The sequence below is a fragment of the Sciurus vulgaris genome (genome assembly GCF_902686455.1).
Source record: "Sciurus vulgaris genome assembly, chromosome: 8".
In the NCBI taxonomy this organism is placed as follows: Eukaryota; Metazoa; Chordata; class Mammalia; order Rodentia; family Sciuridae; genus Sciurus; species Sciurus vulgaris.
In genome coordinates this window covers 78,671,839-78,699,048 of record NC_136468.1, presented here as the reverse complement: position 1 = coordinate 78,699,048, position 27,210 = coordinate 78,671,839, and the positions used below count along the sequence as shown (strand labels likewise).

The 27,210-nt window shown below is 35.9% G+C and overlaps 1 protein-coding gene across 6 annotated transcripts in view; it reads right to left on the bottom strand.

Moving 5' to 3' along the window:
• Positions 1–380: 380 nt before the first annotated feature.
• Positions 381–27,210, bottom strand: part of BZW2 (basic leucine zipper and W2 domains 2) — a 58,469-nt gene continuing 31,639 nt past the window's right edge. For 4 of the 6 annotated variants that reach the window (XM_079151911.1, XM_079151910.1, XM_079151909.1 and 1 more), the window contains 9 exons: positions 25,808–25,911; positions 22,906–22,971; positions 18,513–18,648; positions 14,985–15,094; positions 10,847–11,017; positions 9,153–9,299; positions 7,968–8,106; positions 1,691–1,813; positions 381–847 (listed from right to left, as the gene is read on the bottom strand). In XM_079151911.1, the coding sequence (XP_079008037.1) occupies positions 819–847; positions 1,691–1,813; positions 7,968–8,106; positions 9,153–9,299; positions 10,847–11,017; positions 14,985–15,094; positions 18,513–18,648; positions 22,906–22,971; positions 25,808–25,911 (1,025 nt within the window). In that variant the 3' untranslated portion in view covers positions 381–818. Of the gene's footprint in view, positions 848–1,690; positions 1,814–7,967; positions 8,107–9,152; positions 9,300–10,846; positions 11,018–14,984; positions 15,095–18,512; positions 18,649–22,905; positions 22,972–25,807; positions 25,912–27,210 lie in introns of those variants that run through there. The other 2 variants (XM_079151913.1, XM_079151914.1) reach the window with 2 other exon arrangements.

The following is a 27,210-nucleotide window of genomic DNA, read 5'->3' as shown; positions in this document are numbered from 1 at the left end:
TTCTGTAATAAAACTGTAAGCTTTCCCAAATGATGTTTCATATTATTATTGAGATCAGGATAATTTTGAGAACTAAATCAACCGACTTGTTAGTTCCCCTTTAAATAGGAAAGAAAGCTGAGGAAAGCTTGAGAACGATGGAACTATATATTTATGTTTAATAATAGTCATTAATAACTTCATGGTGTTATTGCCAATAATGACTAGTTTGGGGCTCATTTCTATTCCACTATGGAGATGATGGGAATGTAAAAGTCACACAGCAGTTTTTAGGGATGGTGAGAAATGCAGTTATTCAACATTGTGGACGCAAAGGCGGAAATGCACTCGTGGGACGAGTCGTGTGTGGTAAAGAAATGAAAGCTCCGAGAATATAAACGCAGATTTTTAAAAAGCCATTTATTTTAAAAAACTGGTTTGTCAAATCACATACACGAGCAGATACACAACTACCAAAGTGGCCCTGTAATAGACACCAGTGGGGCGTTCACCACACAGTACCTGAAAAATACAGCTAAAAAAGAGGAGTCTGCTGAGTATTGAGTTTCAGATTCCTACTGGACTCCTGGTTGAATGGCTTTAAGTTAGCATACAGTGAGTGAGAGGTAGAGTCCCAAGTGTCGTAGCAATGCCTCAGGGCTCCATTTAAAACAAAACAAGAACAGAAACCATTTCCCCTTTGCACAAGGGAAGCCTATCCTATTTTTTTTTTTTTTTTTTCTTTTGTGAAAACTGAAGCCAAGTTTCTCTTCCCAAATGAGTCAGGTTCCCAGTCAGAGAGTGTGTGTGGTAACCTAGGTATTGTGCTTGTCGGCCCTTTAATTTTCCTCACCTTCTGATTCGGATTCTAGGAGAGAAGAAAGAGAGAAGTCAGGTATTTCTGCCCAGATTCCTTTAAATACAATCATGAAAAAATTCCGAATCATCATGGCTCCAACCTTGCCATCAACCCAGGGCACTTTACCATTCACTAGGTAAAACAGGTATCTATGGGGGCTGATAGCAAGCTCTTACTCCTATTTTCCACTTTCAAGGGAATATTGCCTTTCTGAAAAATACAACCCACGCATATGTATTAATGAAGAATATAGCCTCTCTCATTCTTTGGTTCATCTAAAATGAACTTTTTATTCTACTTAGATTCACTCTCATCCATTATTATCTTTTACCTTGTGTTCATATTCTAAATACTGGTAAAGGGGCTATAAAAATCTGCATAATTCCATAATGGGTGACAAAGGGAAAGATATTTGTTTCGGTTTACATCTGCCGATTATTTCTTCCTCATTGCATCCTATCAGGATAATTAGTTTCTTTTGTCTTTTACTTTGCACCATGTGTAGAAACTTTTACTGCCTTAATTTTAGAAAGGAGCCCTAAGATATAGGCAAAATGTTGGATACGGGAGATATGTCACGAACTTTGGGCCAGGTACAGAGATGTACACCTGTAATCCCAGAACTCGGGAGGCTGGGATGGGAGGATTACTTGAGCTCAGGGGCTCAAGACCAGTCTGGGCAACACAGAGTAAGACCCCATCTCAAAAAGAAAGAAAATTAAAAAGAAGAAGAGAAAAAGAACCTTAGTCTAGGAAAGCCAGGTATGGGGGAAACAGTGAAAGAGGCATATCAATTGAAATATAATTAACTATTTGTCTCATGACCATCAAAGTTATTAAATGGAAGCATACCTTCTTCTGCATTTTGTAACCACTCAACAAATTTCTTCATCTGGTCAAGGAAAACACTTTTGCCTTTGGCAACATGTGCTTCTTTATACCACTTCAATATCGCTTCTTCACTCAGAACATCAGCTGTAATTTCAAATAAAATATTTTAATGTTACTACATGAACGTTGTTTTATTTTCACTTTTGAATTTATTTTTGTGGTGCTGGAGATTGAAGCCAGGGCCTTGCACATGCTAGGAAAGTGCTTTACCTCAGATGCATGTCCCCAGACTGACTGTCAATATGAACTTCAGGTCCTATACCTTAGTAGAAAGCAATCTCTTAATATTTAAAGCTCCATTTTAAGAGAAATCCATTCCGAAACTTAGCAGAAGATCCAAGCTCATTTCCAAGTAGCACACTGTCATATTCTAACAATTTAATAATCGCTTTGTTGATGATGATGGCATCTTATCAGGCATGATGTAACACAAGCATATAGCTGGGTAATGGCATGTGGAAATCTACAGCATTGGTTTGCTGGTAGGAAGCAGGGTTATTATGTAATTTTGCAAATGAATCAGCAATTCCAGCATTTTAGAATACTCTGTGTCCTGCCAAGTTCAATCCTATCTTGATTAAAGAGCAACCTCAAATGACTCTTAAGGGGGTTTCTTTTCTAGGGGAAATTGGCAAAGGAAAAAAAAAATGTAGATAGGATGCAAAAATGATGCTAATAATTGGACATAACGATGAACTTCTTGGGTATGTGGCAGGATCAATATGCTCATAACCCAAAGTGCTACACTTAGGCCATCACTAAATCATTCACTTATTTTCATTCAGCACAATATCCTAAATCATGAGTACTATTATTCTTGTACTACATTAAGAGAAAAACAAACACACAGTGAACGAAAAGTGTCAAGAACCTATTACCTAAAACTTTAAATATTACCATGTACCTTCATGCCCTCAAGTTACCATTGAGAATATTTAATGTTAAAAAAAGAAGGGCAAATATGGAAATAAAAGCCCGATGGCCTGCCTGTGTTCTGATGGATTGTCATTTGGGATTTGAGTAAGAAACGAGATAGCAAACATAAAAAGTGTTTATTACTGTCCCCAATGGGTACCAAATCCATTACAAATGCTTATGAATTCATGCAATGTTGACAAATCACTCTGATGACATATTTGCAACTAAAATATAATTCTTCCTTATGGAAATGATAGAAATGATTCAATATTATTTCATTTAAAATAAAACCTTTTCATAACAAAAAACGTTAAGGGTTATTTCTTCCTTCCTTTTAAAAAGAAACTGGCTCTTGGAAGAGGCTCATGAATTGAACCAAAGAGACTAAACTGACTACAAACTAAACTGACATGATTGGTCTTAGAAAACCGGTTTTTTGGTTTACCTTTACCATTAAATGTACTACGCATTTAGCGGTCTGGATTTAATCATTCATAAGGCCTAAACCCCGAGAGTTAAACTCAAAGATCCTACAAAATTACTCTTATCTTCCAGTCTTTCAAGCTGTTTACATTTTCTGCTCTCCATTATCCACTAAGAAGTATGAAAGAAATTTCCACTAGACATCAGAGGTCAGTTTTCACAGGTGAGGAGCAGGCAGCTCTGGCCTCAGGAAGTGGCTGTAACTGTGGAAGACTGCCTTGAAGGGAATTTTCAGGCACACTAATTAGGAACTGTAAAAGCCCCTTTTATATAATTGGTGAACTATCTTTAGGATGGTTGTGATTTAGATCAGTAATTGTGAAACTGTTTTGATCATGCATCCCTGTCAGCAAGACAATTTTGAGCATATTTTTGAGCTTATAAATTACACTTATGCAAAGTTGAGCTATTATTATTGTTATAAAACAAAAAATAGAATTAAAAGATGTGACAAGAATGTGAAGGAAAATTCTATTTTCTCTCCATACCTTAGCGAATTGGGGGTGTAAAAAGAACATGTTGGAAAGCTGATTTAGCCTGCTGTTTAGTGATACTATTTGTCTGGGGTTTCCTTCTGAAGGTTGAGAGAGCATTCCTGTGTTTTATTGCCACACAGAGGCTGAAAGAGGCCATGCATTTACTAAAACGCTTGTTAGTGACAGTGCTTATGAATAGAACACAAAACGATAGGTAAAGCCTATCAGTTGCACTGCCCCCATAAAATCAGATAAGCAGTGCAAAGCTGAGTTCTTAAACATTAAGACCCAATTTAGTGATAAATACTTGATGAAAGAGCAAATTTCTAGTACAAGGGAATTAATAACAGAGACCAAAGCAGCATACAGGACAACTTATGAGGCAAAACCTAAACATCAAAAAAGAACAACTCAACATCTGTTTCCAGATGTGCCTACTAGCAACATACAATATCAGTGAAAGCACAGTGAGAAAAGGAGACATTCTCGATTGCACAGAGTTCCCTCAGATTAGAATACATATTTTTTCCTTTCATCTAGACATTCTCTTCATTATGTCTGCAGCAATTATTTGCACTCCTGGGTACCTTCTCTTTTCCTTCTCCAAAATGAGCTTCAACTCCAAGTTAGTGGCCTTCTCTGTCTTCCTACCATTACTGACACCCTCTGTAGGAGGCTCATTTTAGCAATTGACATGGGGATTGTAATTCTGTTTTCTTCCATATCCTGAAATTCAGGAAGTAGGCAGCTACCTTGTTCATCTCATTTCCAGCATTTAACACAAGATCCGAAATACAGTATACATTTAATACACGTACAATAGACAGAAGCATTAACTTGATGAGAAAAATTAATAATTTCACAATTTGTAGAGTTCTGATTTAAAATTTGGGTGTATACGAGGATCAAAGAGACAATATTATAAAAGTAGTTTGAGAAGTGCTAAGCTTTACAAAATGCTAGCTATTTAGGTAGTTTAGTCTAAAACTACATTGCTTGAAACTTAGGAAATTCAGAATTTTTTAAATTAATAATGTCACTTAGGTATACAAAATAATAATAATTTCCCCTAATGCTAGGAATTTCTGCTAAGAAGGCCATTCTTTTTTTTTTTTTTTTTTTTTTTTTTTTAAAGAACAAGAATAACACAGTCTTTTTTAGAAAAACTTGCATAAGGGACAGAATTTAACCTAAGAAATTTCTGCAAATAAGAGAACCCATGAGAGAGATAATAATAGTACCTGAGAAGGCAATTTTATTTATAGACCTACATGCCGAGACTGTGGCATTTACTTCAGGAGAAAGGAAGGGAGAAATTATATTGAAAACTGAATAATGTGTTGGTCGAAAGTGGTGGCTTTATTATTTATTCCCACTGCCTTAGAAATATAAAAATCTAGATTTTAATACAGAAAGTGAACCTTTGCTAAATGACTAATCACTTGTTTCTTTTATTGCTGAAAGGTATGATTTATAGTTTATTCACTTTTATTTTACTGTTTCTATAAAAGTCTTAAAAATCTTTCAATAATGGTTTTGAATGGCATTCAGTTATAGGGACATGGTTAATCATAAAATTAAATTTAAATTTAATAATAAATTAAATTTCTGTTATCCTCAAGTTCTGGAAATGTTGGAGAAGGTGTGTGTGTGTGTGTGTGTGTGTGTGTGTGTGTGTGTACAAGAGAAAGAGAGATGAAAAGTGAAAAGGGAGTGATGGGCTTCTATGACAGTTCTGAAAACTTGCTTTAAAGCAAAATGTTCCTTAAAGTGGGAAGCTTGTTAAAATGCAACTTCTTGAGCTCAACCCTGGACAAACTGAGCCAGAACCCCTAGGGAATCTCTTTAAACAAGCACCCCAGGTATCTCTAAGCTCGCTAGAGTTGGAAAAGGAGTGCTTTAAAACTCACTGTTCATCCTGCCCTTGTAGGCATATAAAACACAGAATGAGGGCATGCACATTCTCACAGAGACAGGTGAAATACATGTCTCCTAGCACACAAGGATTTGTTGGACAAAGTAATGTCAAAGTAAATAACTACTTAAAAGAGAGGTAAGTGTAACCATAGTAACAACCCATTCTTCAGGGACTCCATATTCAGGAAAAACGTGTATTATTTCATTTAGGAAACTCCATGTATAAAGTTTATGGAATATTATGACATTACCTAGAAAGTTTTAACGTATCAGTAATATAATTTAGGTTTCCATTAAAAAACAAAAAAAAAGTTTCCTGATTTCATTAAAAAAAAATAATAAGCAGAATAAAATTGATGTTGACACCTTTCTCATGTTTCCTTGGATCTCCTCAGACTGGCCAAAGACCTTATCAACTTAAGGTTATTAAAAGCTTATTATTTGGTTAAAGAATGGCCTGAGGAGCTGAGGTCTCACTTCCTGGTGCCTCCTTCTGGGTTATTTTATAACACTAGGTTACTGTCACTTTTTCGTTTAGGACTGAAAAAGAACAAAACTCCAAGTAGCTATTTCCCAGTCAAAAGTTGTTATAAGAGCATAATGGGAAAAGGTGTTCTCATTAATTGACGAAATGAGAAATTTGAAGGATGTTAATAGTTCAAATGCCATCTAGATGCCGTTATTGATATCAGTTTGTCATTTTTTGTGTGTGAATTACGTACAATGAAATGGGTTGCTCAAACAACTGTGCTCAATTAGAAAAAGTTTTGTGAAGAAATTGGTTGGTTGGATTATCTATTAAGTGACAAGAAAAGAAACTGAGTTTGTGAAACCAGTTTATAAACAATTTGCTTTTCTGTAGTATTAAAAAAAAAAAAAAAGTTCTCAAAGCAAATGTGAAATCTGTTCTGTGGGCTTCTCTATCAATCTTTCAAACAGAGTCAGTGTGCCTACAGGGAACAGAATGGTCAGTGGCTAGGTGGACCCACTTCTGGCTGCCAGCAACCACCTGTGTGTTGGCAATATGACCTGCAGGCTTGGTTCTGATGGGTCACCTTAGGTATCATTTGGTGAACTCTAATTCTAAGACACTGGTATCTCATGACCACATTCAAAAAGATCTGATTGTGGCCAATTTGTGACCAAGATGTGTACATTTGAAAATGTGGAAGGCCAATTAAAATTCACTGTGAGCTGGGTGCAGCTTGTGAGGCTGAGGCAGGAGGATCAAGAGTTCAAAGCCAGCCTCAGCAAAAGTAAGGCACTAAACAACTCAGGGGGACCCTGTCTCTAAATAAAATAAAAAATCAGTCTGGGGATATGGCTCAGTGGCCGAGTGGCCCTGAGTTCAATTGCTGGTACCAAAGAACACAAACAAAAAACAAAAACAAAAAACATTGTGAGGGCTGGAGTTGTGGCTCAGTGGTAGAGTGCTTGCCCAGCATGTGTGAGGCACTAGGTTGATTCTCAGAACCCCATATAAATAAATTAATTAAATAAAGGTTCATCAACAACTAAAAATAAAAATTAAAAAAAAACTGTTCCTTTAAAAAAGTACATTATGAAGTGCTATTAAACAGACTAAGAATAGTCATTAATCAAATTCCAAAGTTATCATTCAAAATAGACAATTTTAAGAATACATCAAAGGGAAAATAAACATTTACTGTTATTACTTTATATTTTGATTTTTCTGATCTTATGCCATCTATTTTTGATAATGACTTTTGATAAGAAGCTTATGATGATTAAAATGTCTCTTAAGTGTTCTTTGCCCCATAAAACTATGCAAATCTAGACTAAGGAATAGTCAAGGATCATTTTTTTATATGCTGTAGGTATGGGGATTGAGATCAGTCAAAACCTTTAACATTCATTTTTAGTGCCAGTTGTCAAGGCAACCTAACCCTTATAAATACAATGAAAAGACACTAAATGTGAAAATCTAAAAATACTCATTTCCTTGGAAAATAGGAGAATGGCTGGGCCAGAAAACTAAAATACCAAGTGAAAAGACTAATTATTTCAGCAATTTCCAAGTCAGTTTTATGGCACCTAAAAGGGTCTGAACATAGTATATGTAGCATTTTGATAATCATTGTTATTAGAGCTAATTGTTACTATTCAAAAGCAGACTAATTATCTTATATAATTACATTCTCTCACAACCCCCAAGAAACAACCAGTTCATCCTGTTTTCTGGCAACTTCTACCAGTGAGAAGTGCCCAGGAGCCTAATCAGGACTCAGTTCCTGAGGCAATGCATACATGGCCTGTGCACTCTCTCTACATGATATGGTTGCCTCACTAAAACTTTCACAAACTGGTATCTTGGCTGCTCCCCCATCAACAGAACCTTTGGTCTTCTGTGCCTCATCCCACTCTGCCCTCAAAGGACTTCAACAAATTTAGAAATACAGTTGTGGAACAACATGGATGGATACCTTTGTAAAAGAGAACCACAATCTTCTGGAAGGCTTTCATGAAGTGGATGTTGTCATAGCAGTATTCCTGAACCTTCTGGAGGAGGATTAGCTCTGACTGACCTTGGGAGCTGAACACAGCCAGCAGGGGAGCGTATTGCTAGGACAGAAGCAGAGGATAGACCTCATTACTTATGTGGAAGGTATGGGGCCAATGTTGCCGGAATCATAGCAATAATCTGGAGGCTTGTTTAGAAAATGTTCACTTGGGGATTACCATCTTCATCTTATATCCAATCCAAAGCTTTTTTATCCTACTATCTTAACAGATTTCCCTCACTGAATCCATGAAATCACACCAAATGTGAGACCGCCTATATTAAAGATCACTGCTGGGCCTACTATGTGTAATAGGTACTGTGAAAATGAATTACACCCTCATACACTATTTATTGTGTCAGTGGTAAGGCTCTGCCTTTAGAAGAGTGGGATTCTCCTTCCCCAGACATCCTAGAACCTTTACAGGTCATCTGTAAGGCTTTGTTCCTACTGTTCTCTCACCCCAAACGTCCTGACTTTCTGTCTCAGATGTTTAGCCGTTGTTTTCTAAGACCTACTCAGCGCTTTTCTCTGAAGAGCCTTCCCCAATCAACGGAGCTGCACAATGTATTCCTCTGTTCTCATAAACACTCAGAGTCATCTTTTTTGACTTCTATTCTACCTAGTTTTCATTCTGACATTGACTTTCCAACTCAAGTGTAAACTGTACATAAAGGCAGGATCTAAACCTTCCACTTGCCTTAATATAGTTCTATAGGGATAAGCCAATAAAAACAAAAAACATATGTAACTATGCACCTGAATATACAAAACACAATCGGTTGATTTCTTCGACTACTTAGATATTTTCAAATTCTAATGTCAATCATTGTTTATTTAAACAAAAATATTTGACCTTTCTTGCATATACAACAGAAAGCCAATAGATATCTCTCTTTAATGTAAAATAGTGTATATGATGACATATTGAATACTATTTCTAATACTATTTTTAATGAGAATGTACCCCAAGATATTTGAAAAGGAAAATATTACAAAGCATATGTTTAGCTTGATTCTGGAAAATCACAGTTAGAACCCTTTTGTTATACTTTTAAGAATTGTAGTTGGTCCACAGCTCAAAGAATTCCGTATTAAGATTTTTACCTTCAGGTGCTTAAGAGCTTGCTCTGCAACAAGTTCTTCCTTCTTGTTCCATTCAACAGCATTCATTATACAGGTCCACAGAAGTCCAATCACTGCTGTTTCTGGAAGATCGTTCCTCTTCATTTCTTCTTTGACATAAAGCACCACCTACATTTCATGGAAAGAGGGTCAGAAAGCAAGAGGCAGATGGAGATTTCCCCTCTCATTGCCTCAGCAGTAAAAGGTTTGACATAGAAAAGAAAGTTCCTTCTTTCCTGGTAAGTATTCTCAGATTATGAGAGAAAGGGAAAACGTAATGATTTATTCCCAAAGGAGAACACTTGGAACAATTTGACTTCTCTGGGGTTTGAAGAAGGTAACAGGGCTGTGAATTTTTGCCTCCATTGCTCAGCATTAAACCTCTTGATGGATAATGTCTTGGGTTTGTAAAAGCCCATTCTCCACAAATTATTAACACTTTTGCTGATTTTTATGCCCCACACCTCAGTGGAAAGTTAATTTGTGAACACATGATAAAATGCAAAGGCAATTTTCTTTATTTGGTACACATCAGCTCCGCCATACTCAGCTGGCTTTCCCCCTTTGAATTATGTATAAATATGTAAATTTATTCTCAACTCTGACAGTATGGAATGTAGGTTGGCGCAACAATGTATTGTATATCAAACTTATTGGATGCTTTTTCCTTTTGAAATAAAATCACAAATTGAGATTAGTACCTTAGAAGTGATTAGAGCACATCAAGTATGTTATTTTGTGAGTAGTAGTACAACCTTTTCCTTCTCTTTCTTGAGTGAAAAGGGTTTTTGTTTTAACTATTTTTTTTTTTTTTTTTTTTTTTACACCATGGAAAATCATGACCTTACTGCCATGGGGTTTAAGGAATATTCATTTCTCCAACACCTCCCCACTTGCTGGGAAGTATCAATCTGAAAATTTCCAACCCTCAACCATACAAGAAGCCCTGCAGGACTTACAGCATGGTGGAGGGTGGCAGGGTCAGGAAGGAAGTATGTGGGAAAAGAAAGAACTCTTCAACTTCTACATAATGGAGATACACAGCCAGTATGAATGAGATCAAACAAGAAACTAGTACAGTAGGTCTTTTTTTCCCTTCAAATATAAAGCCCTAGGAGTTGGGCTATAGTTCAGTGGTGGAACACTTGCCTACCATGTGTGAGGTCCTGGGTTCAATCGCTGGCACCACTAAATAAATAAATAAACCCTACATATTCATACTCAGTGATGCAAAAAATACCCTGTATTGATTTCAGACAGTAATCAAATGCTTAACCAGGTTGAAAATCTACTACAAAACAGAAAAACCATCACATAAAAGGGTATTTGGGGAATGTATAGTCAAATCCATTTGTCAGATGAAATATTTTCATAATCACATAATTATTGGCAAAATAAGTCATTTACATGGACTGACATTAATTTTGGATACACTCTAAAATGTATTGAAATAGAGGATTCTGAATCAATACTTTGAACTAATTTAAATAATACGGAGGCAAAGCTTGTGGTACATGACCTACATAATTCTTCTCATTTGTATGTTTTTTAGGGGGTGGTGTTGGGGATTGAACCAGAGCCTCACATATGTTCACCAAGCACTCTACCACTGAGTGACATCTCCAGACTTCCATTCCTTTATTTGCCCATGGTGGTGTCTGCCCATGGTCTCCCACCTCCTTGATTGGGCATTCCTGAGACAGTCTCTCTTGGAGCTCTTTCTGCAGTTCTTTCCTGGTGCCCAGGGATTGCTGGACTCGGAGGAAATCTGAAAGCTCCTTCAGACCTGCGTCAGTGAAGTATTTAGCAAAATGATCCACACTCTGTCTATTTACTGGAAAGAGTTCCTGAAAGAAAGTAAAAGAGACTGTTATACAACAAGCTATTTAAATTTCAACAGGCACAAAGGACAAAATTTCCATTTAAAAATATTGCTTAAGACAGCTCATATTTGGAAGAGAAGAACAATGAGTAGCAAGGAGTAGTTTTCAAAAGAATAAATTTCTTGAGCTGGGCAGGGCGGTGCATGCTTATAAGCTCAGTGACTTGGGAGGCTGAGGCAGGAGGATCACAAATTCAAGTCCAGCCTGGGCAAATTAGTGAGACTCTATGTGAAAAAAGAAGGGGGGGGGGGGGAAAGGAGTGGGGGTATAGCTCTGCAGCAAAGTCCCTTGAATTAATCCCAGTACTCTCTTCCCTACCCCCCTCCAAAAAACAGAATAAATCCCTAGTATATTTATTGAGCTAAGTACTTTCTCAATTGTAGCAATTTTATAAAGAGAATGTTAAGCAACCTAGATAAAATAGCTACATTCCTTTTGAACCATTAGTCCCTTTTTAACTGTGGTAAACTAAGAAAAATATTGAAATTATTAGATATTTATACTGTTCCCTTACCAGTTACTAGACAAAAGTCAGTTTTGGTGATGCTGTATGTGATCACTGGAGATAATATTAGAGAAACAATACTGACCATTATCTTAAGGACCTTTATTCTTGTTTTGAAAAAATGCTATTATTCAGGAGTTATAGAGATTTTTGTCATTATCTACTAATTGTGGTGGTTCTCAATTAAGTTCACAGTGAGAGTTGATCTAAACCCTCTCCATCATTACATAATCCTAAGGATTTTTTTTTTTTTTAAAAAGAGCAATATACCATAGTTGCTCTCATATTTTTGCACATTTCATTTTACCCTACAAAGCTTGGCAGAATCTCAGTAACACTTAGTCATGATCTAATCCCATGTGAATTCCAGCACCCAACTATGAAATTAAGGCAATTTTCAAAGCTTTCAAGTTATTCAAACTGCTGCGGAGTATAAAAAATAGACCCAAACTTTATATTGGTTAATTTGCATATATCTATAACCAAAGGGTATATGACTCCAATATAAGTCTCAGTGGAGACATGTGCAATAGGTTTTTTTCACCCTTTATAGAAACATAGCTAGAGGGTTTCCTTGCCAGGACTAATTTTTAATATTCCCCATATTATCATCCTATGATTTCCCTTGAGTCAGATGTTTCAAAATGTCAGAACAGAGTTGGTGGGAGCAGCTATCGAACACATATTCATGTTAAAGCAAACGTTTTACACCAGACTGAAATTTTGTCACTACTATTTCCACTATCACTCGAGCTTCCAAATTTAGGGGAATTTAATTTTATGGAGTTTCTTCTGTGAATCAATATATATTGGCATTTTCTTCATAGAAATTTTCCTACATGATAAGCTAAGTCTGAAGGTTTAGCAGCTTGACCCAATTTCTACAGCTAGAAATAATATTCAAGGACAGAGCTGTTTGCCCCAAGTCAAACTTACTCCATTACTTGGTGATGGCACTCAATATTCAACTTGTAAGAGCATGACTACAAAGTTTGATCTAAAGTTATGTTCACAGCAATATGTCATCAAATATAACACTTGTGATTTATTTATGAAGCATATCCAAAGACATTATGAATGCTATGTAATATACTAAAAATTATTATTCAGAAACTGTGGTAAAGCCAGTCTAAACCATACCATGTCATTCTTTGGTTTGGAACATGGTTTACGTTTGTTTAAAAAAACCCTAAATTCGTATAAATCTCCATCACTTCATCCCTAGATTTAGGTCTCCCTATTCTGCCTTGCTCCGGAGTCTATTCCCAGTGCATCAATCAGAGTGACAGCAGGAAGAATCAATCACATTAAGCATACAGTTCTGCAGGGAATATCCCAATAGCTTCCGTCTGACTAGGAATAAAAGCCCAAGTCTCTGTGTTACAAGGCCTGCTGCTTCTCTGAGCTAATCTATACTCTCATCCTTACCAACCTTCTCCTCTTGCTATCTTTAACACTCCATGTTTCAAGCCTATGTATTTTCTGTTCCCTTTGTCCAGCATGCTCTTCTTTGAAATATTCCTATAATTCACTCACTTATCTCTTCAAGTCTTTGTACAATGTTAGGACCTTACTATATTGGCTTCCCTGACCACTGAAAACTGCGTCTCAAATTTTGATACCCTTCAGCTTTTCCCTACATAATTATTTTTCTCCATAGCATGTCACCTTTTATTTCAGTGTGTTTTACTTGTTTAGTCTAAATACGATGTAAGCTCGAGAAGTCTACTGTTTGCTTTCTTTCAATATCTCCAGTTCCTTGAACTGTTTTCTAGTATGTAGTGGCTCAGAGTTAAAGAGAATTTGTTATATGGATTCATGAAACAAACATTTCCCCCTTGAAAATGAAATGGATGCTCTAGGTCCTTATTCACGTGTTGAACCAGCAAATACCAGGCAGGCACAGTTGCGATGCACTGCCAGCTACTCTGTTCTCAACCAGCTTATGGTGCTGGACATCTGGTAGAAGGCACCACCCATCTTCTCACTCCCAAAATATGTACAGACATAAATCTAGTAAGAACAGCTCAATGACATGTGTTTTCGAAAGGAAATTATTTTCTTTTTACATGAAGTAACAGTCTTTTCCACAAGTTGTAATAGTTTGTTTCCAATCATCCACCCCCCTTTTTTCAAGAGTATCAAGGGATCCCCCTCCTTGCTATCTATCTGCAGGGGTGCAGAAGTAGCCTAGCAGTGGACTGGATTTTCCCACTCATTGCCAAGGTTATAAGTGATTTCCTTTGGTAGATAGAAGTTAAGTTTTATGCACTTGAGGGGTTCAGTTCAGTCCCTGTGTTGTAGTCCTCTGACATGAGGACAGAGTAAACAAGAGGGGTGCTGCTCCTCCAGCCTGGGTTCCAGAATGAAAAGACATAGGGAGTCCAGCTGGGCCTAGCCTAGATACAGCTAATACACAAACAACTCATGGGTAAGATATATGCTCCCTCAACAACGTATTCACTCGTCTTTTGATCTTCGCTTCTATTTACAGAGATTTGCTGTCAATCCAGTAGGAAGTAGGTTTTAAGAAGGCAAGGAAGTTTTTGATACTATTCTCCACTGGTTCCACCACAACACCCAGCATAAAAACAAATACAACCTGAATGAAAACTTATCATTAGCAGAAATGAGTCAGAACCTAAAAATCCTTCATTTTCCTTCTTTACCATAATTCAAAGACTTTAGAAATAGGGCTATTGTAAACTAAACATTCAGTGACAAATGGAATTTTAAGTGATTGAAAGTACAAGGATTTAAATATAAAATCATTTTCAGGTTTTCTTGATGAAAAATGTTTTAGAATTATCCATTGAATAGGTTCCTTGCACAACAAAGAGAAAAATGGAAAAGATAAGAAGAGAATATGGCAGGGGTATCTCAATTTTAGACTTCATCTTAGAATTATAAGAGCAATTCCACTTGGTAAAGTCTTTGTATCTGCACAGCTGTTGCTTTAGCACAAAGAAACTGTAGGGAGCAGAGAGAAATTTGAAGAACAAAATCATTTTCTTTGAAAATGTAAAGATGGAGGAATAAAATCATAATCAACCGTGACCATGGAAACTTCAAATTAACTGTAATTAATTTGCTTGCTTTCTTCAACAGCTTAAGTATTTCCAGAGTTTCCAGAAAGTTATTGATTAGAAAAGGAAGTTTTAACTCTAATAAAATGTTAACACTATGTCAACAAACTTTCAAGTCTGAAAGTCTATATCCCATAATCCTTTAAACTTATCAGGCTGTTATTTTTACCCAAAAAAGATGAAAATGGAATTAGTTTCTATTTGCCAATTATACAGAAATAAAGGGAACATTATTCCAATTCAGATCAGACTCAAGCATCTGTGTCCTGTGATACACTGCGGGTGCAGCTCCGGCCCCGACAGCAGCATCACGCACACGACCTCTGCTGGGGACACTCACAAGCAGCCGCTTGTCTAAGTTGGCTTTTCTCAAGGAAGAGGTAACAGAGTTGGCGTCTTTTTCTGCCATCCAGGCTTTGAAAAGCTTGACAGCAAACGAGGCTGCAATGCCTGTTAAAAAAAAGAAAACGAGAATTTCATTCCTTGTATAAGAAAAACCACTTGTGATGATGTATGAATTAACATTTCTTACCAGGTTTCCTGAAACGGGAAAATAATGAAAAAGACTTGATTTGGCACAAAGAAAAAAAATGGATTGATCTGCAGACATAGTTCTTCTCTTTTCATTACAATAAATAGAACACTTTCATATGAAGAGTTAAAGTATTCTTCAAAGTTGGACACCCTGATTCCAACCTGGTTTATGTGTTTTATTTTTACTTTGGTCAAAAATAACATTTGAAGTCAGAATTTACAGGGGTTTTGCATCTACTTCATTCTGTGGTTCATCAGTATTTCATGTTTATAAGGTGACCTTTTCTATTTATTTATTTTTCCTTTTGCAGTGCTAGGGATCAAACCCAAGGCCTTATGAATGATAGGTAGGTGCTCTATCACTGAGCTACACCCCAAACCCTCCAATAGTGATCCTGAGGCAAAAAGTAAGCTACTAATGTCAACAGATGACAACTAATTTCCTGATTAGTGCTGCTGGTAAAAGAAAACTAACAGTGACTCTTTCAAATTAAGCATTATCTAGATTTTTTTAAATTAAATTATTTAGTTTATTTTGATCAGGAAACCACTCAATCACATATCCACATTTATACTATTTATTTCCAAATATAAATAATCAGAAAACTAGGAGTCAGCTCTTCTAAAAACACTATTAAGTTCTGTTATGTTGCATTTTTTAAGGAGCAGTTGAAATATTTAAGAGATTTTTCCTGAATTGATGTTTTCACCTATTGTGGTCCAAGCAGCCACTCTCTCCTTACCTCCTTTTTTAAGCGAATTCCCATGTTTTTCAGGCCAGGTAACTTTGGTTAGTCTAAGTCGTGGCACCACCTCTTTATGCATGATTAACTTAGTAACCTCAGCCTTAACTCACTAGCCCACACTGGTCATGTGACCCACATCAGCTAATCAGCTTATGGAAAGATAAATTATCCTGTGTTCAAGAGGAGTGCTCTTCTACTGAACCTGAACAAGGAGGCAGGTACAATAATGTATCCTGATAAAGGGGAAACCATATTGGTGTTTATCCCACAGTCTGACCTACTTTTATAATATTATATAAGAAATAAAATCCTTATATACCTATTTGGTGCAGGTCTTCCTGTTACTGGCAGGAAAAAGCATTCAACTGATTTATCATTTATACAGATACTAACTTGCTTGACATTTTTTACTTGAAGCAACAGAGGGACTACATAGAAAAATTAGGTAATGGCAATAAAACATGCATTATAAACTGTTAAATTTAAAGATAACAATTTATTTATTTATTTATTTATTTATTAATTATTGGGGGCGGGCAGAGATTGAACTCAGGGGCATTCAACCACTGAGTCGTATCTCCTGCCCTATTTTGTATTTTATTTAGAGAGAGGGTCTCATAGAGTTGCGTAGTGCCTCCCTTTTGCTGAGGCTGGCTTTGAACTCTCAATTCTCCTGCCTCAGCCTCCCAAGCCGCTGGGAATACTGGTGTGCGCCACTGTGCCCAGTGATAGCAATTTATTAACAGGGATTTTAAACATTATTAGTTTATAAAATCAATATAAAATTTATATAATTAAATAATATTAGCATGAGACTGCAATCCATCCCATAGGTAAGAAAATAAAGTACACTAGAAACTAAGAGTTTAAAAACTAGATTTGAATCTTATAGTTATCCTTTACTGAGTGGGGTGACCCTGCCCCTTAGCATTTGCTGGATACATTTTCTGGGCAAAGGTGTAATTTCTTAATCCTTTTCTAATGAGGAAGCAAGAGTTTAAAACATGAGTTTCTAAAGATGGTAGAATAAAAGGAAAAACCATGACAAAGTCACTATTTTCCTTCCATAGCAAATGCATTCTCTCCCCTCAATATTTTATCACAAAAAATTTCAAAGCTATAGAAAAGTTGTACAAAATGAATATACACTCATATCTACACCATCTAGATTCTACAACTGTTAATATTCTGGATGTTTCAAAATAAATTATAGACATTACTTAGGTTTTTAATGTTAACTAGAAAGGCAATTATTTTTGTTATAATGTCTAAGACAATTTAATTTCATTCATTTTCAAGGTTTAAATTCTACCTGTTTTTCTGGGTAAAATGGTAAATAACTAAATAAGACATGTGAGGTATCATGAATTCTCTTTAGGAGAATACTTTCAAATGTCCTAAATTAACAACACACTAACAATTGCAGAATCTGGGTAATTTGAATTATCATATATCTGAGCTGTTTTAAGTCAAACATTATAGAGTCTTTGAATGTACTCTTTTTTTTTTTTTTTTTTTTTTTTTTTTTTTTTTTGTGGTACTAGGGATTGAACTCAGGTCCTTGTGCTTGTGAGGTAAGCACTCTACCAGCTGAGCTATCTCCCCAGCCCTGAATGTACTCTTGATCTACTTTTTTTTTTTTTTTTTTTTTCCTTACCTCTAAGAAAACTATAACCCCTTTTACTATGGGCATGAATGAGGCTGGGACTTCATATCTGTAGGAGGAAAAAAATCTAAAATTCTCCAAAGAAACAGATGTTCTCACAAAAGCTCTTTTAATTTATTTTTAAGGAAAAATAACTGTATTTTGTGTTACATCAATTTGAATATCATTATCCTCCTACAAGAAAACAGCCCACTTTTGTTTTATTCTATAACCACATCATTGTATGCATTCCCATTAAATTTTAATGCCTTAAAATTAAGACAAACTTCTTTCTGATGGAACAGTCTCAATTTCTTTCTAAAAGTGGTCATTGTCTTTAAGACAATGAGTATCTTAAAAGTGTGATCAAAATGGACACTTGAGGATGTTTCTCCAGATCTCCAGAGGAACTGGTTTAGAATAGTGGCCCTATTTGGGGAACATTTAAATGTGATGGAGTACTTTTCATTGTTTATAACAAATGTTGAGTAGGTGCCACCAGCTGGCATTTTGTATCTAAGGTGAAAAAGGTTAAATGTCAGGCTGGCGTGAGAGTTTAGCAGTTGAATGCTTGCCTTGTGTGAAGCACTGGGTTCGATCCTTAGCACCACGTAAAAATAAATAAAAGTATTGTGTCCATCTACAACTAAGAAGATAAAAATTAAAAAAAAAAGAAATTATGTTTAAAAAATGGCTTGGATTGGATCAGTTTCAGGGTCTCTAACCTAGATATTTAGTCTTATACCTAAGACTAGGCATGTATATATCTTTGTACAGGTATATTTTTTCTTCTAATTTTCTACAGTGAACATGTACAACATTCTGAGGACACATTCTGAGGACAAGCAGCAAAAGACACTAAAAAGAGGTATTGGTGTTTTCCTGTCTATGGCTTCCCTTTCCTTTGTACATCTGACAGGTGAGAAGACCTGAGCACAATTACCTTCTTTGACTAAGCTGTCAGTGAAGAGACTGGTGAGGATGGTGGCAGGAAGGGTGCCATTGCCCAGCAGGATCCCGGACAGCATGGCCAACTTTGTCTGCTCTGTTTCAGAAAAGGCTTTAAGGAAGAGGAGAAGCTGTGGGTCAAACAAAAGAAACCATGTCTATAAAGCACAGCAGCAAAGTAGGGGAGTAACAACTAGAATGTACATCCATGGTGCACAAACAGTATGTTACATGTAGCACTAGGCTGTTATACCCTGGAAACACACATGTTCAATTAGGAATAGATGCTATAGAAAGCAATGCATCAGACTAGTTCCTTTCCTCTAAGGTCATCCACATACCATGAAAAGAAAAAGACATTGGGAGAACAATGTGTGCAAATAAATAATTCACACTTGGTTACAAACATGAAAAAAGGCAAGTACATACAATGAACAGAATGTTTTCTGAAATACATTGACTTTCACATTTTTTCACTTCTTTGGGTTCTTGCTTCTTCCACGTGTTAAATATACCCATTTTCTTTTGGGAAGAAAGAATTTTTATGGGAAAACATCCACCAAAAAAGAGGGAAAGGTTCAAGGTTTGTTTGGTTTTTTTTTTTTTTTTTTTTTTTTTTTGCAGTACTGGGGATTGAACCCAGTGGTACTCTACCACTGAGCTACATCCTCAGTCCTTTTTAAAAAATGTTAAGATAGGGCCTTGCAAAGTGGCCCAGGTGGCCTCAAACTTGCAATTGCCTGCCTCTGCTTCCAGTGTCACTGGAATCACAGGCGTGAGCCACCATGCCTGGCTCATGTGAAGCATTTCACAGCCAATTTACACTTTTCTGAGCTCACGGCATACAACAGTCTTCAAAGCAAGGCTGTTGAGGGAGAAAATGGCTAAGTTCTTTTATTATTTACTTACTTATTAATTTTTTTATTTCTACAGGCTGTATTTTGATTCATTGTACACAAATGGGGTACATCTTTTCATTTCTGTGGTTGAGCACCATGTAGATTCATACCATTCATGTAATCATACATGTATATAGGGTAATGATGTCTGTCTCATTCCACCATTTTTCATACCCCCCTTCCTCTCTGTAATCTAAAGTTCCTCCATTCTTCTCTCATCTCCCACCCCCATTATATATCATCATCCACTTATCAGGGAAAACATATGGCCTTTGGTTTTGACACTTAAACATATTTAGATTCAAAGATGTATTTTCTGGACTATATAGCTTTACTATCAGCTTTAGTGAAGAGGCACTGTAGGATATCAGGTAGGAGAAGTTCTAAACACAACTGACATGGGCTGGAAAGAGCAATCTGAGGGGGGCAAAGACGCTGGATCCCAGAAAGACCCAAGCCCTAATTCTCTTGCACCACGAATAGTGGAACTGAATAAAGGATGACTCCAGAAAGTTTAAGTGAAATATAAGAGAGGGGATTATACCCCATTTCCCATTTTGAGTTTTAAGAGTAATCAGCCTGGTGAGAAACCCTCCTTTTTCCTAATGCTTCTCTACTTCGTGCTTTGAATATGCCCCAGCCTTTTCTCTATTTGATCACTTCTCAAGCACAACACTGAGATTTCTAGGGGCTACCATCACTGCAGAGACCTTGCTGATTTTCCAACACTTTGAAAACTCACTGGCATCAATACACACCAAGTGCACATGTGCTAAAGGCTTGATTCTTCCCTGGCTCTATGGCTGACAGAACAATAGTAACTGACTTTCCCCAACAGTTGGAGAATTATTACTATATTGCAGGGAGCTATGTAACTATCCAAATATTTACACTGTGAATAAGGAACAGTTCTACAGTCAAATCAGTCCATTTGATTTTCAATTTATACCCTTTCTATACTCAACAAATAGAAGTCACCATCTAAGTGCCAGGAGAGATGAAACGAGAATTTCAAAGATTAAAGTTCCCAAAACACCAGGAAGAGAGAAGTGGGAAAGAGCTAATAGAAAGTTAGCCTTTTCTCCTTGTAAAAACCGATCAACAGATTAAAATTAAATAACAAAGAACTTCCAAAATAAAAATTTAATACTATTTCCTTAAGCACATTAATATACTCATGTTCATTAAAATATACCTAATCATATTTCCTTGGAAATAAATAATCACATTGCTTAATTGTATTGGTCAACATTACAATTATATGGTTTATAACAGTTGGCTTAAAAACAGAAATACCATAAAAAAATAGAATACTAATTATTTTCAGAGCAGCTAGCAGTACAGTGGACAATTTTCTTTCTCACTTAATTTTTTTCATATTAAAAATTGTTATATGCTTGTTGAACATGATCAAACAATTGTAGAATACTATAAAGATGTGAAAAGTACCCCTAATTCTTCTCTTAGAATTTTAATTAACAGTCTGATGTGTCCTTCCAGGTATTTTTAAAAATTCGTTCTTTTTTGTTACACATGACAGTAGAGTATTTTAACGCACTTATATTCGTCTACATTCTATAATCACTCGTGTACACACAGTTTCTATGTTGTGATATGCCGAAACAGTGAAAACTCCCTGAGTGAACCGGAAACATTTCTGATGGCTTTATGTGTCTTAATGCTTACAATCCTGCTAGGGTTTGTACATAGTTCGGGCATCCCCCAAGGACTCAGGTGCTGAAATTTAATTCCTGTTGTGAGGTATTAAGAGGAAACTTAATCCGACTGTGCAGTTTAGAGATAGGGTTTTGGGAGGGGATTAGGATTAGACAAGGTCATCAGGGCAGAGCCCCAGTGATTGAATCCCGGTAGCTTTATAAGATGGGGAGAAACCAGGAGACAGACAGACAGATACACACACACACACCCCTCCCCCATCTATTGCCATGTGATACCCTGCACCACCTGGGAATTCTGACAGCAAGAAGACCATCACCAGATGAAGTCCCTAACCACAGACCTTCAGAACCATGAACTGAAATAAACTTTTCCTTACAAGTCACCCAATCTGTAGTATCGTGTTATTGCCAACAGGAAATGGACTGATACAAATAGCCACGATCCTCAATTACAGAAAAGACATCTAAGAAACAAAGAAACTAACTTAGTCAAGGTAAAACTATTACTAAATGGTTGTTTTCCAACCTAGCCTTTTCACTTAATTTATCATAGATGTTTTCCCTTATTAATGAGTGCAGCTATGCCTCCGTCTTCATAGGACCACAGAGTACTCCAACGTGTGGAGAGGCCATAACTAGTCTCTACCAATGAGCTTCTCAGTGTTGTTATGAACATCTTCACACATTTAGCTTTAGATATCCATGCTGGAGAATTTTATAAGTGAGCGGGAGGGTCATGGATTATGTTATTTTTTCACATGAATTTACTGATAAAACATTCTTCAGTATTACCTATGGGATCGCTTTGAACAGGGGCAGAATAAATAGAAAAGAAGTAGATATTATGGTAACTTCATGTGGTTATTTTGTTTAGGCAGATATATAAACTTTGAAACAATGACCCAGCAACATACAAAGCTGGAATTTAATACATTGAATGCTGTATATAAATATAATGGAGTTAGAAATTAGAAGAGGAAACAAGTTGCAATTACTGAAAATCCCAACTTTTTAAAAAAAGTACTACTGTTGATTTGGTAACTTACTAGAAGCCAATTACTATGTTAATCACCTTATAATATCTCATTTATTCCCACAACACAGGTAAGGTATATCCTCATATTACAGCCATTCAATGAAGAGAAAAAACACTAAACTTATACCTGTAAAAAAAAGATGTGCTTTTATTTCCTTTGCTGCATTGCATTTTCCAAAAATTAAAGAATTTTACTGAGTGTTAGCTGCTGTGCTACACTCTTACATATGCCATAAGTAATTAATCACCTCATCTTGAGTCTTGCCTTGATAAACAGTCACATACCACATAACATTCTGCTTAATAATGGACCACACATATGATGGTAGTCTCATGAGATTATAACAGCCTAAGGGTGTAGTAGGCTACACCATCTGGGTTTGTGCAAGTACATTTCATGATGTTTGCCCAACACAAAATCAGCTAATGATACATTTCTCAGAATAGATCCTCTTCGTTAAGTGAAAAATGATTGCATTTCTTTTTCTTGTGCATCATTTAAAGTTTTGTCATAGAAAAGATCACAATTTGTAAAACTATTCCAATTGAACAAAACATACTGTTCTACATTAAATAAATAGTAATAATAAAGAAAGTCTAGGATAATTACATGCTTCTTCCTTCAGTTGTAAGCTACTGATCTGTCATACCAAATCATTTATTTAACAAACATTTATTAAAACTCATCATACGCTTTGGGGCTACCATGGTGTGTGCAAATTTTTTGTTCCCCTCCATTCCATCACTTCAAATAGGTAGGCATTATTTATTTACCTTTTTCATTTCATCTTCAAATGCCTTTTCCAAATACTTGTATCTCCTGATGAGTTTATTGAAGACCTACACATAAAACAGAACCATTAAATATTATGTAAGCAGTTTAAAAACCTACAGAAGTGTAGAAACTCACCAAAACTACCCCATAGACTAATCAGCATCATCATAACAACAGTGGTTAAAATGATTTCATGCTCGTGTCTAATAGGAGAACTACAAAAGGATTATGATGACCTGGGGGGAAATAGGGTCAAAATGCACACGCAGGATAAAACAGATCGATTTAAGAGCAGAAAAAGTAGAGAAACCAAAAATAATGTTGATGAAAATGAAATGAGGAGGGTTTTACATCTTCGGGATGTAGTGATGGAGAAGAGCTGAGAAAAGGGATCAGAGGTCTAACCCTCAGATAATGACATGCTGAAGGGGAAAGCAGAACCCAGGCAGATCACTCTCCAGATGCACAACAAGCATGTCTGCATATGAGCAAAAAATGTTATTGTTTTCTGGCAGTCAAGGATTACTGGTCCCTACAAACCAGTTAGATTCTGAAACAGGGTATGTCACTGTTTCAGTCAGACAATGTTTTTATTTCAGGAGGGATCTTGTGAATATTCTTTATTTTTAATAACTGTGGAAATGTCTTCCAAATCTATATCCTTTCTCTTATATCTGTGTGATCTACTCTGACAGCTTTTGCTGCAGTTATTAGTATAGTTAAGATGGAGTTTAAGAGTGAAGATTATAGTTGTCCTTTATGGAATAAAGATTAGTGGCCCAAGCAGGGAATTGATATGAAGTAAGAAAAAGAAATCAATTGCATTAAAGCCCTATAAAATTTGATTTCCAATTTATACTAGTACTCGCATATTCTTTAACATGATTATTAATATGAAACATAATTCCCTTTAAGAATGATAATCTATATTCCTACAGGTAAATGTCTACATATGAAAGCAAATGTTATCATACAACAAAAGCATTCTCCAGTGAGTTAACAGCTTATAAGATTAAGCTCCACTCAGATATTCCCCTCCATTTAACTTCTCTCAGTCTGAACCTTGTTCCATTGACCAGTCTGGCCAATTTGTAAATATACAATATTAAAAACTCAAATGACAAGCCAAAGGATATTTCTTCAAATATCCATACTCCATATGAAAAATAAGTCATTAGTAAAAAGAAAACACCCTATGTATAATAATGAAGAGGCCAAGCTCTTTACCTTTTTATGTTTATGGGAATGGCTATACTGAATTTTCTTCCAGCCCTTATCTTTCCATTAATTAGACTTAAAATAATGACTAATGCAACTTGTATTCACACTAATTTGATCCTGAAAAAATTCAATGGAGAAGGTAAGAACCATTTATCATCCCTTGGAAGAGCTGAAAACAACTACTAAAGTATCAAAGCATAAATATGCACTTAAAAATTGTGATCCCTTGTGAACTACCCTTATCCAGGTAAATTAAACATTTAGAAGAACCAGCTTCTGAATTGAGTATACTTACCTCAGGATATACCTTCTCAAGACATTGATAGCCATTACAAACAGTAGAACCACAGAGTTTTAGAGGACAGATTAAAGTCTGACCCACTCAATCCTGTCTACTCAATTTTTTTCTCTATTTAAAAAATATTTCCCTTGTTTATTTTTTAAATATAAAAAAGGAAAAGATGTCTTTGCTAAAATAGCAGGTGGTTAAAATGATTTCATAAAAGTTTAAATTATTAATGGCCACACATCCTAAATCACTTGGCTTAGCATGCCTTTCATGTTTTAATAACTGAAGTAAAGGCATATTCTCTAACATCTAAAGTTTGACCACTTAGCCATGGTTAATTCTCATGGCCTTTTCCATCTTGTATACTGAAATTGTATAATAAGACAACTTGTTCCCCTGGGACTTGCCCTAAGAGCTTAGCTGGAATCAACAACTGCCTTTTAAGAAGGGTCAGTGATAGAATCCAAAAAAGAAGTATGCCAGCCCTAAGCTGTGCAGTAATGCACATTCATTCAGATTTTAAGGTAATGTCTAATAGGTTGGTCCTTTTTACAGCCCCACCACTTCCAGACCTTACAGAACTTATGACTTCATGAGTTTGAACATGCTTTCATATATTTTTGGGGAACTGTGATTCCTTTCCTTTGAAATACCAGTAGATATTTTTTCCTAATTGGTTGCTTATCTTCTCTTCATTTGCAGTTCTTTATTTTATTTCATTTATTTATTTTTATGTGGTGCTTAAGATGGAACCCAGTGCCTCTTTCCTCACACATGCTAGGCAAGTGCTCTACCACTGAGCTACAGTATCCTTATTTACAATTCTTTCCTTAATCTAGATATGAATCTTTATAGGTTCTATGCATTACAAGTAATCTTCTTATCTCCGTCTAATGTTTACATAGCACTTTATTAATATCAATTACCAAATTTTATTTAAATAGTCCCCTGTTGATTTTTATATTGTTTTCATCCTTCAATACAACTATAAGCAATGCTACGTGACTGTGGCACTTCACACATGTGCAGGCAGAGTTTCAGAATGAAGAACCAGAAATGAAACTGCTGGGTCAGAGAAAATGTGAAGTTTTAATTTCGTAAAATAGTACACAAGACTTTCTCCAAAGATAGGACCAATTTTCATTCCCACCTGCAATGGCTGTGGGTATCTGGTCTGTCATACCTTTTAAAGGTGAAAGGTAAAGAAAATGGTATTTTATTGTAGTTTTACTGCCTATTGTTATTATGAATGCAATTGTATATAATTTCATATGTTTAAAAGTTAAATAGCATCCATATTTAAAAAGTGGGCCGTAGAGTTTTGTTTTCTTCAATCCTGTTCAAATGTTTCTCTTCTAACACTATGGCAACCTCTCAAGGTCAGGCTCTACCTGAGCATAGTTCCGGATGGTTTCATGATCTTCATTTGCTGAAAACACACAGTGGTTGGTCATCTTAGTCTTGTCACCATCATCTATGCGTGTTCCTCCAGGGGCTGAAAAGAGAAAACCAATTACAGTCAGGACAATATTCAAATGACAAGAGCACCTGCAGAACATATCAATTCCTGCATATCAAGGACAACAATGAAAGGAGATATAAAATGTGAGGCACACAAAATTTCATAGATAATGTGCCTGTGTAAATATATATGCTATTACATATTTAGTATAATACAAATTGGTTGTTTCAATTCATATGCCAACCACTATATATAACATTGCTCCATATCCTTGCCTTTATTAGAGCCTATTGCTAAAAATCTGGTTCTTTCCAACATGGTTCTCTTTCTAGGCTTGGTAATATTTTACTGAACTCTTGTTTACCCAAGCATGGGACTAACCAGATTACACTCTTACAGATCTTCTTGGCTTCCACTTGGATCAGTATTAAACTTTTCCCTCCTCCACTAATCCAGTCATCCATGCCTGGTTGAACAGAGCACACCCTGACTCCCTGCTATCTTTTTCCTGATATACTAAATGCACTTGAACAAAAGAATGCCTTTCTTTTCTACAATTCAACTTTCCACATTCAGGGGCTCCTACTCTAACTTTTAATGATGACCATTATAAGCATTGACTGATTAGAAGGACAGATTGAGAATATTAGGTATTTTTTGTTTTCTGATTCTCCTTCATTGTAATTAGTGTAGATGGTATAAACAGGCCAAGTTAGAACGATACCTTTCATATACTTGACCAGTATTTGTAGATATATACTTATATCAGCTACTCTGCTAGGCAGTAATAATATAGTAGTGATCAAAGGTAAAAGACAATGTTATCTACTCATCTGGGCCACTCCTTTTGTGCATTTTAGTGCATACTTGCCTTGATTTAACTTGTGATTTCAGATCTTTGGATGAAAAGAGCCACACATAGTGACCTTAGTTAGAAGACACAGGCAAATAAAAATTCAATGGAATTACTTTCTTTTGTTTATTGTTTCCTTCATGTGCTTCAGACTCCAGCAAACAGTCTTGTAAGTAAATTAGTTTGAGTCGTCAGTTCCTTCAGAAGTCCATTTTCACTCAATTAATTTATGCACAATATTTAATTAGCCCTTTTTAATGAACACAACCACCTGGAACAAAATTTTATTAAGATGATAATCTCCTAAACACTCTGGGCTAATTCTTCCTGATAAAAATTATATAACTGAGAGCTCTGACTTTAAAAGTGTATTCGTTATCTTAAAAATTAAATTAAAAAAAAAATCATTATTTTTCACAACACTTGTTACACATTAAAATATTGCCACAGCTGGCATTTATGTTTTCTCCTGATATTGG